Raw genomic sequence first — 19,000 nt, 5'->3', positions numbered from 1 at the left:
TGGACTGCCTATGACTTCCTTCAGTATTCCCTGTCTAATCCTGGATTCGATCACAGGTTTGATTCCTGCAATCGTTTCCGGAGTCAACTTGTATTGTGGTGTTCTTGGGAACTCAGCATTCGGCCTTACTTGGATCTTAACTGGCTCAACTCCTCTAATCAATACAACACAACAATACAACATAACACCGCAATCTAACAACGCATGACCCTTTTTCATACTCACTCTCTTACGACCTGCTGCTTTCTGCCGCACCGTCACTCTCCGTCAGTTTCCAAGGAACGCCATCCTCCATCCGCGACTCTCTGGATGCTCGTCATTGGATCTCTATGGGCCTCGGGGAAATCTCAACCTACTCTAGATTACCCTCACTCCAGAAGATAAACTATCCTCTGCTACCAACTGTAAGGGCGGGATTTTTTCCTTCTAAAGTCTGCTTATCATTTTCTGGAAATCCCGTCACAGGTCGACTGGACCTTTTTACCTGTCATAGAATGAATTAGGCAATCTATCTACCAATAATCAACAAATTTCGACAGTTCCCATTGTTTCCCCCAAAGAACCACCAACCAAAGACTAAGTTTGAAGATTTATTACAAAGCCAAAAACAACTGAAGGTATAAACACCTCAGCAAAAGGTTCAGAAGATAAACAGGGACTAGTACAAACATAATCCTATGAAAGAGTCTCAGACGGCTCAGGAATAATACAAGGATCAATTCAAGAATCATCAGGCTAACAAGAATTGCTATAACCTGAGTTTTAGTATGCATTTATAAAAGGTATAAATTCAGGTTAATCTGTCCCTACACTATACTAAGTGACATCCCTACTCAACAATAGCCCAACCTAATCAAGGTGTCAGCAGTGGTGACTTCCAAAGAAGTTCACCCACTTTCTCTCTGTTAGTCTAGAGTCTCCTCAGTCATAGCTAAGCTCTCTGGCAACCAACCGCTCCCTCTCGTCTCTCAGCTCATCTGCTCTGCCTTCTCCCTCGGGGTGCTGTCCCTAATACAAAACCCCACAATGCGGACGACACGCCTTCAGGTATGCCCCTCTCGAAGGTGTTGGTTTTCATATTTTTCTATTATGGCACCTCTCCATCCTTGTCCGTTAAAAAGTCCTTGGGTCCCAGGCTTTCCTTCGCTTCAAGTTGCTTTCTTAAATTCCTCGGCTACTCCTCCACCTCTGAGCCTAGCATCCTAACACTCATACACAATGGGCCCTTCTACTCCACTATCGGCTTAGCTCTGCACCTGCAAAGGAATACATGTGAATCGGCTCACAAATTCCTAATGTTGCAATTGACTTTAGCTAAAGGCAGCTTTCTCTAAAACATTTCTACGATTTAATGCTAAACAATACATTTTCGATCAGGCCTACACGATTTCCATGAACTAGGCCTCTGCACGTTTATAGGCCCAACATCCTAACATGAGCAATATCCTTCGTTCTTGTAGCCTCCATCTTTAAAGCAAAATACATTTTCTATCTCAAGCAATTTTATCACGGTTACAAAGGTACAACTATGTATTTTAATTAAGCAGATCTAGAATTACAATGGTCTACCAAACACATCTCTATGTTAAAACAGCATTATTGATTTTCAACTCTTAACATTAACTCTCCATGTAATTCTAATACCAAGTACATTAGTTCTCAGCCCTACATTGCATTTGAACACGATTAGTAAATCCTTTATATATGCGGGTGTTAACTACTTGTACATATGATACACCCCTACAAATTTTACTTCTGGTTGGCGCTCTCCCAGTTTCTTTGCTGCTACCAAGCATGCTGTCTGACCTTTTTCCTGACCTTACTGTTCATTTAGAACTTAGAATATTTTTTTGATTTTGTATTATCTGTATTGCTCTTTATCTAAGAGCCTTCATGTCATTGACTGAACCGTTTATTTTTTAACTTTGTAATAAAACCCTTTAAATTTTCATTGAGATAGAACTCAACTATTGAGTAATTCTGAATTGTTTACTCTGCTAAATGATGTTTTGGAGTTGTCTTGATGTGCAAGATTAACCTGTGGGAGAATGGCAGAAGGTAAAGAAATGTTGGGGTACTTAAAATGTGGGGTAAGTTTGTGCTCCCACATAGCCAACACTGGCACATTGCATATGTACATACGTATCTTAACATGGGGTATTTGTACAGGTATTGCACTGGTACATAAGTTGTGATACTGTGCCTGTCTCATACACTTTTTCACCCACCACACTAAGTTCTGTGCCCCATGACACATGTACCTCGTTGATCCTTACGCACGACATGTAAACACTTTCCAAATTAGATCAAAACAAAGACAACAGACTTCCAATCAAACATGTATGTAGCATGCTACCCATGCAGGCAAGCACTTTAGCGCACAACATAGTGGTAGTAAGCGCTATATAAATGTTATAATACAGTACATGTGCGTTCGCGTTGCACATAAATAGCCATAATTCTGACCTACGTGCATGCATACAGCAGGCACATACTGGAAGAACAGCGCGTGCACACCCACTGAATTGCTGCGGATCACTATTTCCATTTTGCAGAATCCAATAACCCTTAACATTCCGTGGTGATGGAGGTTTCGATGCAATAACGCGAGGGCGGCTGCCCCAGTTACCCCGAGCCCCAGGTATCCAAGACACCAGCTGGGGCGAGCCGAAAACGGCCGTGCCAGCAAAGGTCGGGGCAATAAATCACCCACAGAACCTCGGGTATAAAGGGCTTGAGAGAGAAGCCTCAGGAGATCCACAGGTAGAGATCGGGCAGAGAGCTAGAGAGTGAAAAACCACTGTGTGCTAGAGAGGCCAGAAGAAGGGAAGAAAGAGACCGAAAACTCCGCGCCCTACTGCCCGGCACTCCAGACTCGACATGGTCTCGCAGAAGGTGGTGGCTGCCCTGCTAGCCGCCTACGTTGTTGCCATGCTGGCCGAGCAGGCCCAGGGCTTCCTCCCAATCTTCAGCCCCAGCGACGCCAGGAGGATGCAGGTGAGCACGGCGCTTCAGGCGGCGCAGTTTCCTAGAAGAATCGGAGAGCCCGTTTCTCTCCTCGTGCAGGTCTGTCAGCAAAGGTTGGCGGCCGGTGCACAGGGATTGTGTTAACCGTGGGTTTAGTTGCAGGACAGGCGGGTCACGCAGCAGGGATGACGTTGCAAGTCATCTTGGATATTGCACACCAGGTGTTGACGAGTTGCACTCCTATGGGCGGCATTGTAAAGAGAGATAAAGGCAGAGTGTTTAAGAGAGGTATATGGAGGCGAGAAGATGAGTTACCCCTGTAGTGGTACCAGGCCCGGTTCTAGCGGGTGGGCCGGGTGGGCCCGGCCCACCCAAAGATGAGCCTGGCCCACCCAAACAGGAGCCTTGGCCCTCGCAGTGAGGGCTTGAAGGCAGGCGCAATGCGCAGGTCGTGTGTGTCAGCCCAGGGAGACAGCTTCCCGGGCGCACACACACAGACAGTTTAAGATTATCGCAGCCGCACCAAAGTACTTAACAGGTCTTTAAAAGACCATTAACATGTTAACTAGGCTTTGTTTACTTTTTTCACCACTTCATCTCTGCATGGTGAAAGGGGACAAATCCTTTCTTTGACAATGGTAACCTTTGCCTACTGTCCTGCTGCGTTGATATTTCTTTTTCTATGCAGCGCAGGGGAAAAGTGGTCTGTTTATTCCTAGTCACCCCCTGACCCCTGCAGCTGCTTATCACATAAGGCTGTGACACAAAGTATGACTATTGGAGTAGGTAAGAGAATATGTTACAAAAAAAATCTTTTTAAAATCTGCACAGGCCCAGCAGGACACATACTTCGTATGTGCTTCATTTAAACAGTTTTTATCATTTCATCATAGCCGATGCTGGTCAACAATAAAAAAATACAAAATGGCAATGCCCAGATAAAGTTGGTGATTAATGATCCTGCTTTAGAGCAATCGTTTGTCTGTTAGTATTTTTTAAATGCAGACGCACTGTATTTTATGTGGATAGCTCAGTGGGTTACTGCCTTTGTCACGGAGATCCTTGTGTTACTTCAGAAGTTACAATCCTAACAAAAGGCAGTGAACAATGAACTGCCACCAAAGAGCTGCAAACAGACATGAATGGTATAATTAGAACTTCGCTTTTTTTGTTTTGTGATATAGTTAGAACTTCCCTAGTCTTTTCATTATTCTAATGTTGCTAAAATGAGTATGTTTGGGCAGATATACATTTTTATCAGTAAAGCTGACCCCCATGGAATACTCTTTAAATCCTAAGGTTGTGTTTCCCCAGACCAAACCCTCTTAAAATATACTACCCACCGGAATCGATGACCTATGATTCCTACACCTTGTAATCCTCATTGGTTTATGTGACATTCCCTGTAGACTGATTTACATACTTGCATGATTCATTGTCTCTGTAAGTGTGTGCGTGATGTAAAGTACTGACACACACTACATTGATATGAGCAGCGTTATACAACAAATTAAATGCATATGAGAGAGGGGATATGTAAACATGAGGGGCACTGGTGGAGGGTGCCAGTGAGGGAATCCGAGGAGGAGGTAGTGGGAGGGGCTATGGAGCGATGAGGGGCACTATTGGAGGATGACAGTGAGGGAATCCGAGGAAGAGGTCATGGGGTGGAGGGGGAAGCTAGGGAGAGATGAGGGGCTCTGGTAGAGGGTGGCAGTGAGGGAATCCGAAGAGGAGGTCATGGGGTGGAGGGGGAGCTAGGGAGAGATGAGGGGCACTGGTGGATGGTGGTATTGAGGGAGTCTGATGAGGAGGTCATGAGGGGGAGGGGCTACAGAGAGACGAGGGGCACTGGGGGAGGGTGGCAGTGAGGGAATCCGAGGAGGAGGTCATAAAGGGGAGGGGCTATGGGGAGATGAGGGGCACTTGTGGCGTGTGTCAGTGAGGGAATCCGAGGAAGAGGTCAATAGGGGGGGGGGCATGGATGGATGAGGTATACTGTTGGAAGGTGGTAGTAAAGGTATTTATGGAGAAAGAGGTTTTTGGTGCAGCGCCAAAAAAGACTTTTGCATCAGCGCTGAATCCGGCCCAGTCATGGCCTTTCTGTTTTTGTTCATTTAATTAGCAGTCGGGCCATAAGGGCCACTGTGGAACATACTTTAAAGTGTGTGCTAATTATATTTATTGCTCTATTCAATGTTTTAAGTATGAAGGTGATTTTACTAATGTTTTTACCGGGAGATGGTGCCTGACATGGGGCGGGGCCCAAGGTCATCTGTGAGATAAGGTGCACTGGAGAGGAATAATGGCTAATCAAGCTTGTAAGGGAGTGCGTTGAAGAGTCCGTGGTCAGGTGGAGGTAGTAATGAAGAGGGATTCTCCCTGAAGGCTCAAACAGAGGGAGCCCGAGAAGTGTCACTTGCCTGATACTCCCACCTCAGAAACCTCCTCTTCCCATCAAAGGAACATTACATAGAAAAAACACTTTTTGTGAGTGATAACATTAAAAAGAGATTTGGAAAAGAGTGAGTTTTACTGGGCCTTGTAAGACTAAGAAGAGGTAAAGGAGGGCCCTGAAGCAGGCCTGCCTAGACATATATGCGACAAATCGAGCCCGCAGTGGCCCACCCAAATGCGTCCTTGGCCCACCCAATTAAAAATTCCTGGAGCCGGGCCTGAGTGGTACCGGTGAGGCCTCTTCTAGAGTACCGTAATAATGGGCTTTATTTTATTATAAAAACATTTATTTACGGCTATAAGCGCCATAGGATAACAGGTGTTATGATTCTCCAATTTCATGACACTCAGTTTATTGAATTCGGGAAGGATAGAAGGTCGAATCAGCCTTATCTAGATTCCTACTCGTGACCTGCAGATCACAGTGTGTCAGGAGCGACCGTTCAATTCAGTGAGCCGCCCTGCCTCCTAACCGCACGAGGCCCATTAGAAACAGCGGACAGTGCTCACGAGGATGGTAATGGAGAGGGTGTCGCGGTGAACCCGGCATCTTATGACTAGGATCCAGGAGTGCCAACCAAGTGCCCACATTTCACTCTGTGGTCTGGGCGAGATATGCATTAAAAAAATCCCCAGAATATAAAAGCAGTGGAAGTGCACAGCATGCTTCAGTGGAGGTGCGAACCAGGCATAGAAGACAAGGCGCCATGTGGGCAATGAGGAATAACCTAGGTAGCTCGCTTCACAGACAGGATGGTAAATATGTGGCACCCACTCTTCATTAGGACTGGTGGTAGGGTGGAGTCAATAGCAGAACCGAACAAGGCCTGGGCCAGGATAAGATGAGTAACTCCTTGGGCTGACATCTTTTTGTATCCCATGATTAGCTGGGTCTGCTCTGCTCCTCTGGATAGGAGGCACTCAGTACAGAAGCCATCAAATGGCAGTGAAGATCTTGGTTTCACCATCTAGTAAGCGACGCTGTCTTCCCGTGGGCATGCTACATGAAGGAATTCACAAAGGAGTGCATAAATATGCCAGTGATAGCGAATTCATTGTACAATCACTCAAAAGCATTTTTGCACGCAAACATATTTTTGGGTACGTTTAGTGGACATAACGGCCGAGCAGCAGTGCCATTACACTTTGCATTTTATTTCTGATTTCTCAACAGAAGAAACTTTTCTCCATGGAGAAATACTTTCGGTGCATCCTCACCAATTCCAAGGGTGTTCTCGTCCCATTTTCAAACTTAATTTACTCCTGCTCTCGATAAGAGTAAATATTTGACCATATACAAGGTGAGATTGGGCTATGGAAAAGTATGCAAATATTGTTTATTTATGAAACTCACTTTCGAAGGCTTTCCGACCTTGGATCGCCCTCTCCACACCTCTTATGAAGATTTACTCACATAATAGTTATTTGATTCTATATCTCTTTTTAAGCATGAATCCACATTTTCAGAAAATTGAAAGTGCATTTAATCAGGTAAATCAAGCTATTTGCAATCCAAAACTGAATTAAGGCACACAAATAGCTTTGTGAACGAGCCCTAAGTGCCTAGCAAGTAAGGGTCTTTTCTTCAGGTGTGTTGCCCACTTGCACTTCTCAAGCAGAGCCTGACTGTGATGTTTATCCAGCTTCTTCCCAGTACGGAGCGCTACATACCTCTAGGTTTGATACTTATCAGTTGTGTATGTGCCCTTAAGTCACACTCCCTTTTCTGATAGTTGCATTGCTTGTGCCCAACAAAGAAATCTATCCCTCTGCCGTGGGATGGTCCTAGCTCATGCTTATTTATTATGGTCTATTTATTTGCCATTTTATAAAGCGTAAATCAGACCCAGAAGGGTATCATTGCGACTTACAATAGGAATTTGTTGCATGCAAGGGAATGCTGTTTAGGTGTTGGTTGGTTGACGGTGGGTGCTAGGCAAAGTTTGGGCTTCTGAGAGTTCCTGATGATTTTTTCGGAGTTTGGTTATAGTCTTGAGGAGTGGTCAATGTGAATTCTGAGCTCTTTCTTGAAAATTGTTTGCAAGAATGGGTTGGTTCTAATGGCTGGTGTAATGAAGTTCCAGATCTGGGGGGCCTGCCTGAGAAGGATTGGCTTCTTGTGCAGGATTTTCTGAACAGTCATAAAGATTCAGTGCTTTTGAGTAGACGTGATCCACAAGATATGTTTTCTCATTTGCAAGACGAGTAATGTAGTGGTTCCATGGTGAATGGTTTTGTGGATGTTGTAGGGTAGCTTGAGGAAGTTTCTGGCTTTGTTTGGGAGCCAATTCGTGTTAGCCAGGATCGGAGTGGTATGGTCTTGTCTGTTGGCTTCCTATATCAGCTTTAGAAAGCGTGAAAAAATATTCGTAAAATTGGTCCCTCTATTATGTTTATTCGTTATCTATATATTGTGCTGTGATATGTAAATATATTCTTTGTTTTCACTTCACATCACCAAATCAAATGTAAATATCTAAGTGTATATCTGTGTGTGCATGTATTTGTTTTGTTCTCATGTTTTGAGTACATTTCTTCCATTCAATTTCTATAAAATCATATACTGATTCAGGAGTACGATTGTCATTTGTTTGGACGTAAATTGGATATGCTCCATTCAATGCTAGTCCCATCTTAATAGAGGGACCAATTTCACGAATCATTTTTCACATTTTCTAAAGCTAATAGGTGGCAGAACCACTATTTACTTAATGTACGAATCCCCAGGTTTTGCACTCAACTGGGTTACCCCATTACGTTATACTGGCTTCCTATATCAGTCATATTAGGAGCCATGTGACCAGCAAGGGAAAATATTTTTCTTCAAGTGCATGTCTGATGTGTAAGTAATAGGCACTATATTCCTCTGGGTATGATGATCATATTAAGGAATGTTGTCTTTGTTTACACACAATGATCCTGACAAAGCTGTGCCTATTTTTGTCTCTTTATAGGAGAGGGAGAGAAACAAGGCTATGAAGAAATCACTGCGATCAGAAGACGGGGAATTTGCAGATCTCAGCAACTTTGACAATTTGGAGGAAGATGAAATTATCAAGGTAAATGAGATATACCGGCCACCCTTCAAACTCACCATGGCCTTTTCTGAACCCAAAGCTTCGCCAGGTAGCATGACATGAATTGCTGCATGTGTTAGTTTTTCAGGCACTATAACACTCAGTGTCTCACTTTAGGGAGCAATTTTGAGTTCATCAAGATCTCAAGCTACCATGGGCTTTAGAAGGGCACTAACCCCAACCACTGCCTTCTTAGCAGTTCCATTAATCGCTTATGTTACACAATACTTGAAGTTGGATTTTAACCGAGCAGCCATTTTGTGTGTTTGGGAGTGGCATCCTTGTTCAGCAGCACTGAGGCATTTGGTTTCATCTATGTGCAGACTCATGTATTGACTCAAAAACAGTAAAAAGATTGAGAAACCACAAAAGGAATACCTATGTCCCTTGTGAAAGCTGCCGAGACATCTATTTCACAACACTCAATGTCTTGGAGGCCGTACAGCACAGTAGTGCTATTGCTATTGGAAATTACAGCTAGTCAGTTAAAAATGGTTCCCATTAGATAGATATCGTTTGTATATATTGCTTTTAGGATATTGAACTATATAGAAGTATAAGGAAATTATACCGCCTCAATAAAACACCAACTGAAACTGAAAGACACAGTTGAGCACCAATACTGGTTGAGCAATCCCCAACTGGACAGGAGGACTGGTCTGAGGTCAACAGGAAGCAAAGTAGTTCATAGGGTTGCTGCAGGGACAAATGTGTGTGTTAGAGGGAGATGCGATTGTTGAAAATAAGAGTCCATGTCTGATACCCTACCCCACACACACCTTTTATAAACACACACCATACAGCACTGTTGACAAATCCTCTTTTGAAAAATGCCATTGTGTCAGATTCATGAACCTACAGTATGAACATATGAGCTCCAGAACAACCTTGAAAGAGGAATCATAGTCACATCTGACTTTTGAGAAGAGATGAAGGCTATAGGAACCAGCAGACTCAGACTAATTCGATGCAGAGGTCATCACGCATTTTCCATAGACAGAAATGCTTTGTTTGGTGCGTACATTAGCAAACAGGGAATAGAGTCACCCAGAGAGTAGCCAACCAGCCTCCAGGTGGAGCATGTGTAATCTCCTAGTAGAGCCTACTGGCGTCAAGATAAGGCGCTGAGGGCCTGGGTTTCTTCTACAAAGAGATATACTAACAAGGATTCTGCTCAGTAACCAAATATACATTCACTCTTTATGGCGACTATACCTGTGATTACTTTGGTATCTAACTGTGGAAATCAAGTTGTCACTGGCGCACCAAATTTAAAGTGTAGCCGCATTACGTGTGTTCAATATACTAACTGTCAAACGCCCTCAGGCATTTTGAGTAGGCACTATGCTGTGTGTGGAGCTAAGTGACGGTGAAGTGGGAGGTTAACTATTCTGGATGGAGCCTCTTTACACGTTTGCATTTTCAAACCTTCTCCTTTTCTGTGTTATCTGTTGATGTTGAACCTGAGGTGGACTTGTGTATGTTGGCCAAGTTTTGGTCTTATCTCGTTCCTGATGGGCATGCCTGAGCCCTTAATGATCCTCGGAGAACACTCAGTACTTGGGACCAGACTATTGGGTTACTTGAGGAGCTGCCACTGGAAGCTGATGTGTGATCGCATAACTGTTCTTCAAAGCCATACTTATGGGCTGAGTGTGAATCTTGTACAGATGCTTAAAATCTCATTAGAAACTCAGAAGAAGAAGATGAATCTTATTTGTTAAGTCATATTCCCATGTCAGGAATTTAAAAAAAGTCTTTCTACTGTCAGATGGTATGCCTTCACACTCCCTTGTAGAGAGTGGCCCCTCCAGCTTTTCACCACCAGTCCACATTCATCAAAATTCCAGAGACAGGGGAAGTGACATCATACATCATTTGGATTCAACGGCTCCACAGGAAGTTACATTAAAATAACCTTTGACTGAGAATCTGTGCAGAAAGTTATGTCAATGAACTAAACCCTGATGGCATCGCAAAAACTGACAATGCTGAAGTCCAACAAAAACTGCGTGATTAACATAATAACGCAAGACAGATAGATGGGTGTTCGAGATATCATCTATTTTTGGATTGATTGGGGTGTTTCCGCAATATGCCAGAGGAACAGTTTTCATTTAGGGGATATAGGTCCACAAACTGCAGAACAGTACTGCAAAACTAAATTATTTTTGCCAATGCTCCCCTACTTTATACATCAACAATAAATGTATTGATAAATCCAATGGGGAGGGGAAAGGATAGAGACAAATATAAAGGGATTTAAAAACAATCGTAGTCAAGACCACCTGTATTAATTGTCATGAACCATTTATTGAATATGAAAAATGGTATTGGCTTACATTATTTCTTATTAGCAGTACATTTTAGACCTGATTATAAGTGGATCAGAGTTCTTCTACCCCTGTGAAAGTACCTGTTTGCACAAGGGTCAGAATTCTGAATTGTGCAGAGTTTACCACACTCAGTAATTACCAGCTGCAATAAAGCCTGCATTCTAAGTTACATTTCAGCAGGTCAAACTTGCTGGATTTAGTTGCGGGGGAAAGAGTACAGTATTGACCATGAAATGCACATTTTTGTGCAGTAAACACTAAAATCTTCATGCTAGTACCCAACACTTTACATAGGTGCAACTTATTGCACCCCAAAATGTCCAAACCCAAGGTAGTTATATTTTATCCAGTGCAATCAGCATCACCTTTTCTCCCCAGAACGTGTAATCAGGACTTTAGATTTATGTTCATTTAAAAGGCATTATCACTCCTGCGAAGCACAAGGGCAAAGGTTTTATTCAGATATATCTTGTTGGTGTATTTACAATAAGCAAGATTGGCAATAACTTGTTTGCAATATGCTTATTTTTTATTTTTTATTTAATTATTTTATTTCACAAGAACCTTGCACTGCGGAATTTATGTATTTATTGCACAGAGCTGAAGGCTTATGTCTTAGGCCCACTGGAAGCTGCAAAATAGTAAACAGTGCACACCAAGATGCTGTTTACCTCTTGCCACCTCTGATGGCTAGGGTCTCAAAGACAGTGCCAGTGATTGCAAGGAGCTTCACTTTAATGCATTTTCTTTAGTACAATTGTTGTGTTTCTATTTCTACCTTTCTTACAATGCCAGAGGAAAACCTTGGTGATGACACCTGTTAATAGAAAATGCTGAACAAAAAATACCAAATAACAAAAAAAGCTAAACATTAGAACAGTGCAATAGTGATTGAACGTAACGATAAATGGTACTCTTCATGCCACATTCATACTGTATATACGGAGGTAAAGAAGATTGCACCATTATGTGTGTATACTGTGAGACAGTTTTTTTTCTTTGCTGACACCGCCCCTTATCAATGCCCTTTAAGCATCCCCTTCCTGTTTGAAGGCTGACGCTTGAACGCTGTTCCATTCCCGCCTCTCCCACAGGTGACGGCTCCAGTGGAATTTGGGGTGAGGCTGAGTGCCAGGCAGCTGGAGAAGTGCCGGGTGGCCCTGGAAAGTCTGCTGCAGGACATGCTGCCGGAACCCCGGAACGGTAAGGATGTGACATCATGGGCTGAGGGTTCCAACAGCAGATTCACGATCAGGTGTCAGAGGGGCTATTTTTGTTTATATTCATTAGTACCAGGGGTGCAGCCTGGTCATTAAAACTTGGGGTGTGTGGGCTTCTGATTTTCCGACAATCACGCAGTGGAGGAGTGTGGCTCAATGGTTAGAGCGGCAGACCGTGATGCAGAGTTCTAGCCCCGGACCAGGGTTCAATTCCCGCCTCGGCGGGTCTTGGGCTCAATTTCCTCGGACCTGACAATTCTCGCCTCGGTGCCTATTCTAATCATGGGCCCCACCCTGCAACTCTGGGCAATAGCTTTCTTAACCTCCACACCGGCCCCAACAGCGCTAGGATGCCTGGCTTCACCCTGGGAGTCCCCAGGAGTGGACACTTCACAGGGAAAGCCAGGAAGGGTTCCACAGCGGTATGAGTAATAGCGCCAGGAAACCGCTTGGTGACAGTGCGCTCTACAAATACCTTGACATTTACATTTACATAACATGTTTATTATTATATGGGAAGCAGCGCATGGGGGGGGGGGCGTGAGGGCCAGTGGAAAGAGACTGGAGTGCGGGTTGTAAAGGGTACTAAAAACAGTGTATTGTAAAATAGACACGGTTTAAGAGCTTCAAGACAGAGACTAGAGTGTGTGTGTTTTTACCTGAGAGAGCAGTTAACAATTCCAAGGTGAAATCAACACATATCTGAAAGCTCCTGTTCCTGTTCCCTGCTCCTGTTCCCAACTATTTATTAAATGATAAATTTCCTAGGCGAGTGTAATAATACCCCCACACCACGCCCCTGAAGCTACACCCACACCCCTGATTAGTAGATGTCATTTGCGGCTTGATGGACAGTCAGGGCGTGTTTCCTCGGTGGCACAGTGTTGCTGAAACGAAATACTGATTTGTAAAGGGCACTAAACCAAAGGGTACCAAAGTGGTGATGACAAGAAGTTGAGGGGTGTGTTTTTGGCGGCAGTTTGTTGACAACAGGAGGTGGAAGATGGGTCTTGCTTGCATAGTGATGAGGAACTGTAGAGAAAGGATAGGTTTTTCGTGACACACTGCTGATAAAGTAGTGTATAGTTTGTTCATTGGAGGCACAGCGTTCAGGCAAACCACAGACCCAAGGTTTTGGGGTGGCGGGTACTAACTGCCCCGGGTGCTCACGGTGGCACTTTCTTTCAGAAAGTTACTCCTGCAGATAGGTGGACTGGGCTCGCACTGGGATCCGTGCCTTAAGCCTCCTATGCTGCTGCCCTGGCATCATTCTGGCAACCCGTACACAGGTCTAGATGGGCAGTGGAACACGGGAGAGAAGCGAGCTACTGGAGGTTCCCCATGTATCCGTTCACAAACGATGTCTAACGTCATATGCACATCTATTGTCACCTAGGACCCTAGTGTTTTTTTCTACTATAAGCAGTTTCGCTCTAATCACACGTTTTACTTTTGTGCCTCTATATACCAATTTTCCTGTGCTAAATACAGTTTCGTCACCACCTATTTTCCATGGTACATTCATCCTTCTATGGTCAATTTCAGAATTGCTCTTGATTTATTTCACTCATCTCTCATTCAGCTATTATACATCTTTCACTATTTATTTTATATCTATTACTGATCACTTCTTTCACATTTTGTGCAATTTACTACACTGCAAATAAGGGTCCTGTAGTGTTCACGATAACAACAGGAGCAATTCAAAGAATAGTCATTGGCAGGAAGTGTTCAGTAAATTCTGCAATACAAGACAGTACAATAATTACATGTTTATATGGCCACATGCACTTTAAGTTAGGGTTTGCCCAAGCACTTGAAATGAAATTAGAAAGAATGGTAGGCAAAATGAATTGGTAGTGGTCAGGCAAGTGGTTGTTGTAGGTGGAAGTGTTTTAGTGGTGTGTTGTTACTTAGCGGGTAGGTCCTGGGGATTGATGAAGGACTTTTGGCATGTGGCTAAGTGGCGTAAGCGGAGGTGCAGAATGATAGTGCTGGGGGACCAATAAGGTTACAGCAGTGCATGTAGTGGAGTGTAGTTTCAGATGATGTGCAAGGTGAGGAAGTGGTAGGGATTCGAGAATGGAATGGTGATACATGGAGGCATTTTTAGTTCAGTGGCACTACTGGGTGCCGAAGCTGTAAGTTTAGAAGTAAATACAGGTTGGCGGAGGGTGTGTAGTGTTAGAGGCCTTGCAACACTGGGTATGAGTAGGCTTCTGAAGGACTGCTGACAAGTGTAGGAGTGTGTAGTGTTAGAGATTCTGCAAGGTGGGTGTGACAGGAGTAGTGTATGGGGCTGTGGTAGGTAGAGGCTGCAACCATCACTTGACCCTCTGTGCCCAGTAAACTACCAGCCGATCTCCCTTTTGCATAGTGTGGCTAAGGTATGTGAGAAAGTGGTCACTAGACAGTTGACCAACTTCGTAGAAAGGTCAGGCCTTCTCCATCCTTCACAGTCGGATTTTAGGGCCTCCTTTAGTACTGAATCTGCCCTGGTGGAAATTACTGAAGCCATCAGAGACTGTTTGGATGCCGGCAGGAGGGCTGCCCTGGTTTTGCTGGACCTCTCGGCGGCATTCAATACAGTTCCCCATGCATTGCTGCTCACCCGACTGGCAAAGATTGGTGTATCAGGAACTGCTTGGGGCTGGCTCGAATCCTTCTTGGAGGATAGGACGCAGCAGGTGTGGCTCCCACCGTTTTTCTCCTCACCAAAGAAAGTGACCACATGGGTCCCACAGGGTTCTTCCCTAAGTCCTCTTATTTTTAATATTTATGTTACTCCTTTGGTCCAGCTGGCTGAGGACTTAGGTGCGAAGATAATCGCATATGCAAATGATACCCAGCTCCTGTTCACATGGGGAAAAAAACGAGTGGTCTATCTCTGCAGCCAAACATTGCTTGACCGCAGTTTTTACGATAGCTGGCTGCTGCAGAACTGAAATGTAATGAGAAAAAATCAGAAATCCTCTTATTTGGAAAGTGTCCCTCTCGGTTTAGGGAAACACTCTGCCTTTCCGATTCAGTGCTTCCTGCCTCATCAGGGAATCCTGTTAAGAACTTAGGGGTCTGGTTCGAGGAGAATCTCTTATTCTAGACTCAGATCAAGAAGCTGTTAGGGACCTGCTTTGGATTCCTAAAAACTCTCAGGAAGTTCCTTCCCCATCTTTCTCTGGCAGCCAATCTTTCTTGGCTAGATTATGACAACGCTTTATATAGTGGCGTCCCGAGTTACTTACTAAATAAACTGCGAGTGGTGCAGAAGGTGGCTGCCAGGCTTCTCTTGAACATCCCATCCAGATGTATCATGAGACAATATCTTCGCACTCTACACTGGCTGCCTTTGGCAGAGAGGGTTAGACTCAAGTCCTTAGTTATCGCCCAACATGTTCTGTATGCCACAGGGCCAGGCTATCTTCAGAAATGGTTTTCCTTTTATACCCCCGCAAGACACCTGCGTTCCTCCTCCCAACTCCTGGCTCAAGTCCGGCGTTTTGGCTTGCAAAGGACCGGCAGCAGCTCTCTGGCTATGAAGGCCGCTTTGGCTTGAAATGCTCTGCCCTTCGCTCTCCGATGCACTCAGAACCCTAGTCTTTTCAAAAAGAAGCTGAAAACTGACCTGTTTCCCTAAATTTGGCTACTCTTTACTCTCTCAAGGTTCGCGCCGGGACACTCTTGTAGTATCTGCATGAATTAGAAATGAAAATAACATGCAGTGGAATCTCTTAGCAGTGAAGAAAGGTTAATATAGTGCTATAGGTGGAGCAGGGTGGAATGTGGAAGCAATCAAGAAAAAAAAAATTGTGGTAGGCAGAGGGACGGGTAGCATTAGGAGCTGCAGGGGGGAGTGAAACAGCTGAAAAAATGTATGGTAGCTTATAGAGTAAAGGCTTCTTGCTAGCTGATCATATAAATGTGATGGCCGGTTGCGCTCTATAAAGCTCTCAGGTTAATACGTTTAAATAGATTGCTTCTGAAAGCATTCTGAAGGTAAGCAGCAGACAGTCCGAAGAGTGGAACTGGCTGACAATAGGGACGTCCCTAAAGGCTCGAGAGAGAGAGTATTAAAACATGAATACAAAATAATCACAACATAAGAAATAATAATAACAGTGTCAATTAAATGTAATATTTTTGTTGATAATAAGAATTGTTACCTTTCATCTTTTAAAGCACTATTTCACCTAAGCTTCAAAGCATTGTGAAAGTTGCAAAATTATAAAACAGAAATAACTTTTGTGAATGACTGAAATTTCTGAAATCTTTTTTGGGAATAAGTTAGCATTCATGGGGGTACATTTGGCATTGACTACTATGAATTTAATGCATAATGTAGAATTCAGGATAAGACTTACTTAGCCATATCTGACAGAAAATCAATTTTCCTGACCTTAATAGGAGCTATAAACGTGCAGGGGCAGGCATAGCTGCTAATCCAACCGGAACTCACAAATCACGTGGAACGAGTAACACCCAGCATTGCATCTCATGGTGCAGTAGTGATCAGGAATCAGTAGAGGATACAAGGGATGGTATGTTAGAGTGTGGCTGCAGTCATGTACTATTACAGACACCTATTCTTACCTGTATTGCACAAGAGGGAAAACATCAACAAGTATGCATGTCATTTGGTCTGCCCCTAGTTTAACCTTGCGTCCATGGGTGGTAGAGCCTTTTCTAGTACCATCCCTCAGGCTTGGAACCGCCTTCCAGTTAAACTTCGGAAGGAAACTAATTTACTCCCTTGTAGGAAAAATCTGAAGACTGTGCTTTTCCTGGAAGCCCCTCTGAACTGGTGGCTCTACGTCTCTCGTGGGTTGTGTATGTGCGCTGATAGCGCTTAGATACCTCTGGGTGATAATGCTCTTTAAAAGTGTATATTAACATAACATAACATAACATAACATAACCGTGCTGTAAACAAACAATGCAGATTGAAGAATCGAGAGCAGGTTGGTAAATGAGGGTTCTCAATAGCCACAAAATGAACCTTTTGGGGAGCCAAGGTCACGTCTGCTGTAAAGTTCCCAGTAAATATTCCATAGTTCTCTTAAAACAACAACCTATGGTCTCTGGTGACAGGGTTAAGCGAGCAAGCGTTGATGTGCATCTGATTTCAGTTTTCTCTCTATTTCAGTGAACTGATGGTCGGAGACCAAGGAGAAGACGTTCCCGGCAGCTTCCCCCTTTCTTTCCCAATCCTGATTCATATCTAAACTTGAGGACACTGTGCAAAACCGGGACATAATTTTTCTGATGCAACGTGTTGATATTGTGTGATCTAATAAAGTAATTCAGAAAGGCTTAGAGGTGCATCTTGATTTCATTCCACAATTAAGAACCAGCACTGGTGACAAGAGCTTCAAATTCTGAATTTGACTGGTGCTTAAATGGGGAACAAGCAGAAGGGTTTGTCAATGTTTTTTAATCATGCTGTACAGCATCCCTGAAGCTATGCAGCATGGCTAGGAGAAGCAACAGAGATGGAGTTGGCAGGAGGAGGCAACACAGAGTTTGGTGAGGATGAAAGCAACACAGAGGGTGGGGTGGAGAGAAGAAGGAACGGTTGATAGGGAAAGAGGGAGCAGGTGGGGAAACTATATGGAGGGTGGGGGTATGGAAGCAACATTGAGGTCAGGATGAACAGAAGAATAATAAGGCATGAGAGCAACATGGAGTGGGCAGGGAAGAAGCACACATGAGAGAAAGCAACGGTGTGAAGGATACAATAGCGAGTGATAATGGGGGGACGGGGAGAAGCCCACAGGCTAGAGAGAGAAATAAAGGGTGCAGGGGGAGAGAAATACACGAGGGAGATAGCTGGAAAGCACATGCATTCTTGTGTAGTGCCTAACCAAAAAGAAAAAGTGGTGTTTGAAAATCATGCTATGGAAGCATAGAAGCCAACCAAACAAAAGAGATGGTAAAGAGGATGGGAGGGACAAATACAAGATTGATAAGCTCGAGCACAAATTCGATGCAGACAAATCAGTTTGACAGGAAAGCCAACCAATGGTAAGCAATGATGCAGAGATATGTGGTGACTGGGTGATAGATGTTGCAAACAAAACACCAAGTAAAAACTATCTAGAATAAACATGTCTCATAAACTCCCAGCGTTACAGTGGGTGCTTTAGCAGAGAGGGAGAGCCAGCCAAGCACACCTCAAATTTAGACAAAATCCAAAATTCCCTAGAAATCCCCAAGCAGTTCAACATAGAGTACATGAACTCAAAGGTTTACAGTTGTATAGCATCTTCTCATTAGTTTTATTTGCACTCAAGTGAATTCCCATTTATTAAATTCTAGAAAATACGTGTTTCGTTGTGTTTCTATTTTTGATCTTGGCGAGAGTAAATACATTAAACCAAATTGTAAAAATTATTGATGGAGTATTGGTGTAACTGGCACGTTGTGGTTCGCTGAGGAAGAAGGTGGGTAGCAGGGATAATTAGGCGGCAGTCGACAAATGGAGGTTAAGCCACTACTTTGGAAGTTTGCTCACGGTATGCAGAGCAGAAGTAGGCTGAGGGGGATAGTCGTTCATTCAAAGGATTCCACATTGTGCCTTCTTTCACCAGCCCAGTTCTGTGAAGCACAGGGGAGGAGGCTCATGCAGTCTCTTGGCCCGCTTTTCATAGCTCTCGGAAACATTCCTTAGCCCAGTCAATTACTTTCACCACCCGGTCTGGGCAATACTACCTGGCAACATGAAGTTGTAGGTCCGGGTGAGGAGAGGGCAGTTGGTCCGCCACACTGAAGGCACAAAAGGAATAATTGATGAATGGGGATGAAGCAGGAGAGCCTCTCGGGAGAAGGAGGCACACTGTCAAGCACACGTTGATCAAAGTAGCACCCAGGCAATCCAGGTACAACCTGAACACAAATCCACTCCCCCAGACCTTCCCTTAGAAACGAGGCACAACGCCTGGTGTGCATT

At 44.0% G+C, this 19,000-nt stretch overlaps 1 protein-coding gene across 1 annotated transcript; it reads left to right on the top strand.

Annotated features, from left to right (window-relative positions):
- The first annotated feature begins 2,770 nt into the window (after positions 1–2,770).
- MLN (motilin) lies at positions 2,771–17,364 on the top strand. The gene is made up of 4 exons (XM_078641255.1): positions 2,771–2,997; positions 8,379–8,483; positions 11,932–12,040; positions 17,198–17,364. Exons 1-4 carry the CDS (start codon positions 2,881–2,883, stop codon positions 17,203–17,205), a joined length of 339 nt encoding a protein of 112 aa, XP_078497381.1. The 5' UTR covers positions 2,771–2,880; the 3' UTR covers positions 17,206–17,364.
- The last annotated feature ends 1,636 nt before the right edge of the window (positions 17,365–19,000 follow it).

The sequence above is a fragment of the Lissotriton helveticus genome, chromosome 5_1 (assembly GCF_964261635.1).
Source record: "Lissotriton helveticus chromosome 5_1, aLisHel1.1, whole genome shotgun sequence".
NCBI lineage: Eukaryota > Metazoa > Chordata > Amphibia > Caudata > Salamandridae > Lissotriton > Lissotriton helveticus.
Note: the sequence above shows the minus strand (reverse complement) of the source record. Positions and strands in the feature narration are given on the sequence as shown.

What these genes read in the sequence shown, in the direction of transcription:
- MLN (XM_078641255.1), top strand. Translation starts at nt 2,881, where the DNA reads ATGGTCTCGCAGAAGGTGGTGGCTGCCCTGCTAGCCGCCTACGTTGTT. An exon ending in GCGACGCCAGGAGGATGCAG is followed by an intron (nt 2,998 to 8,378) that starts GTGAGCACGGCG and finishes GTCTCTTTATAG; the next exon opens with GAGAGGGAGAGAAACAAGGC. An exon ending in AGGAAGATGAAATTATCAAG is followed by an intron (nt 8,484 to 11,931) that starts GTAAATGAGATA and finishes CCTCTCCCACAG; the next exon opens with GTGACGGCTCCAGTGGAATT.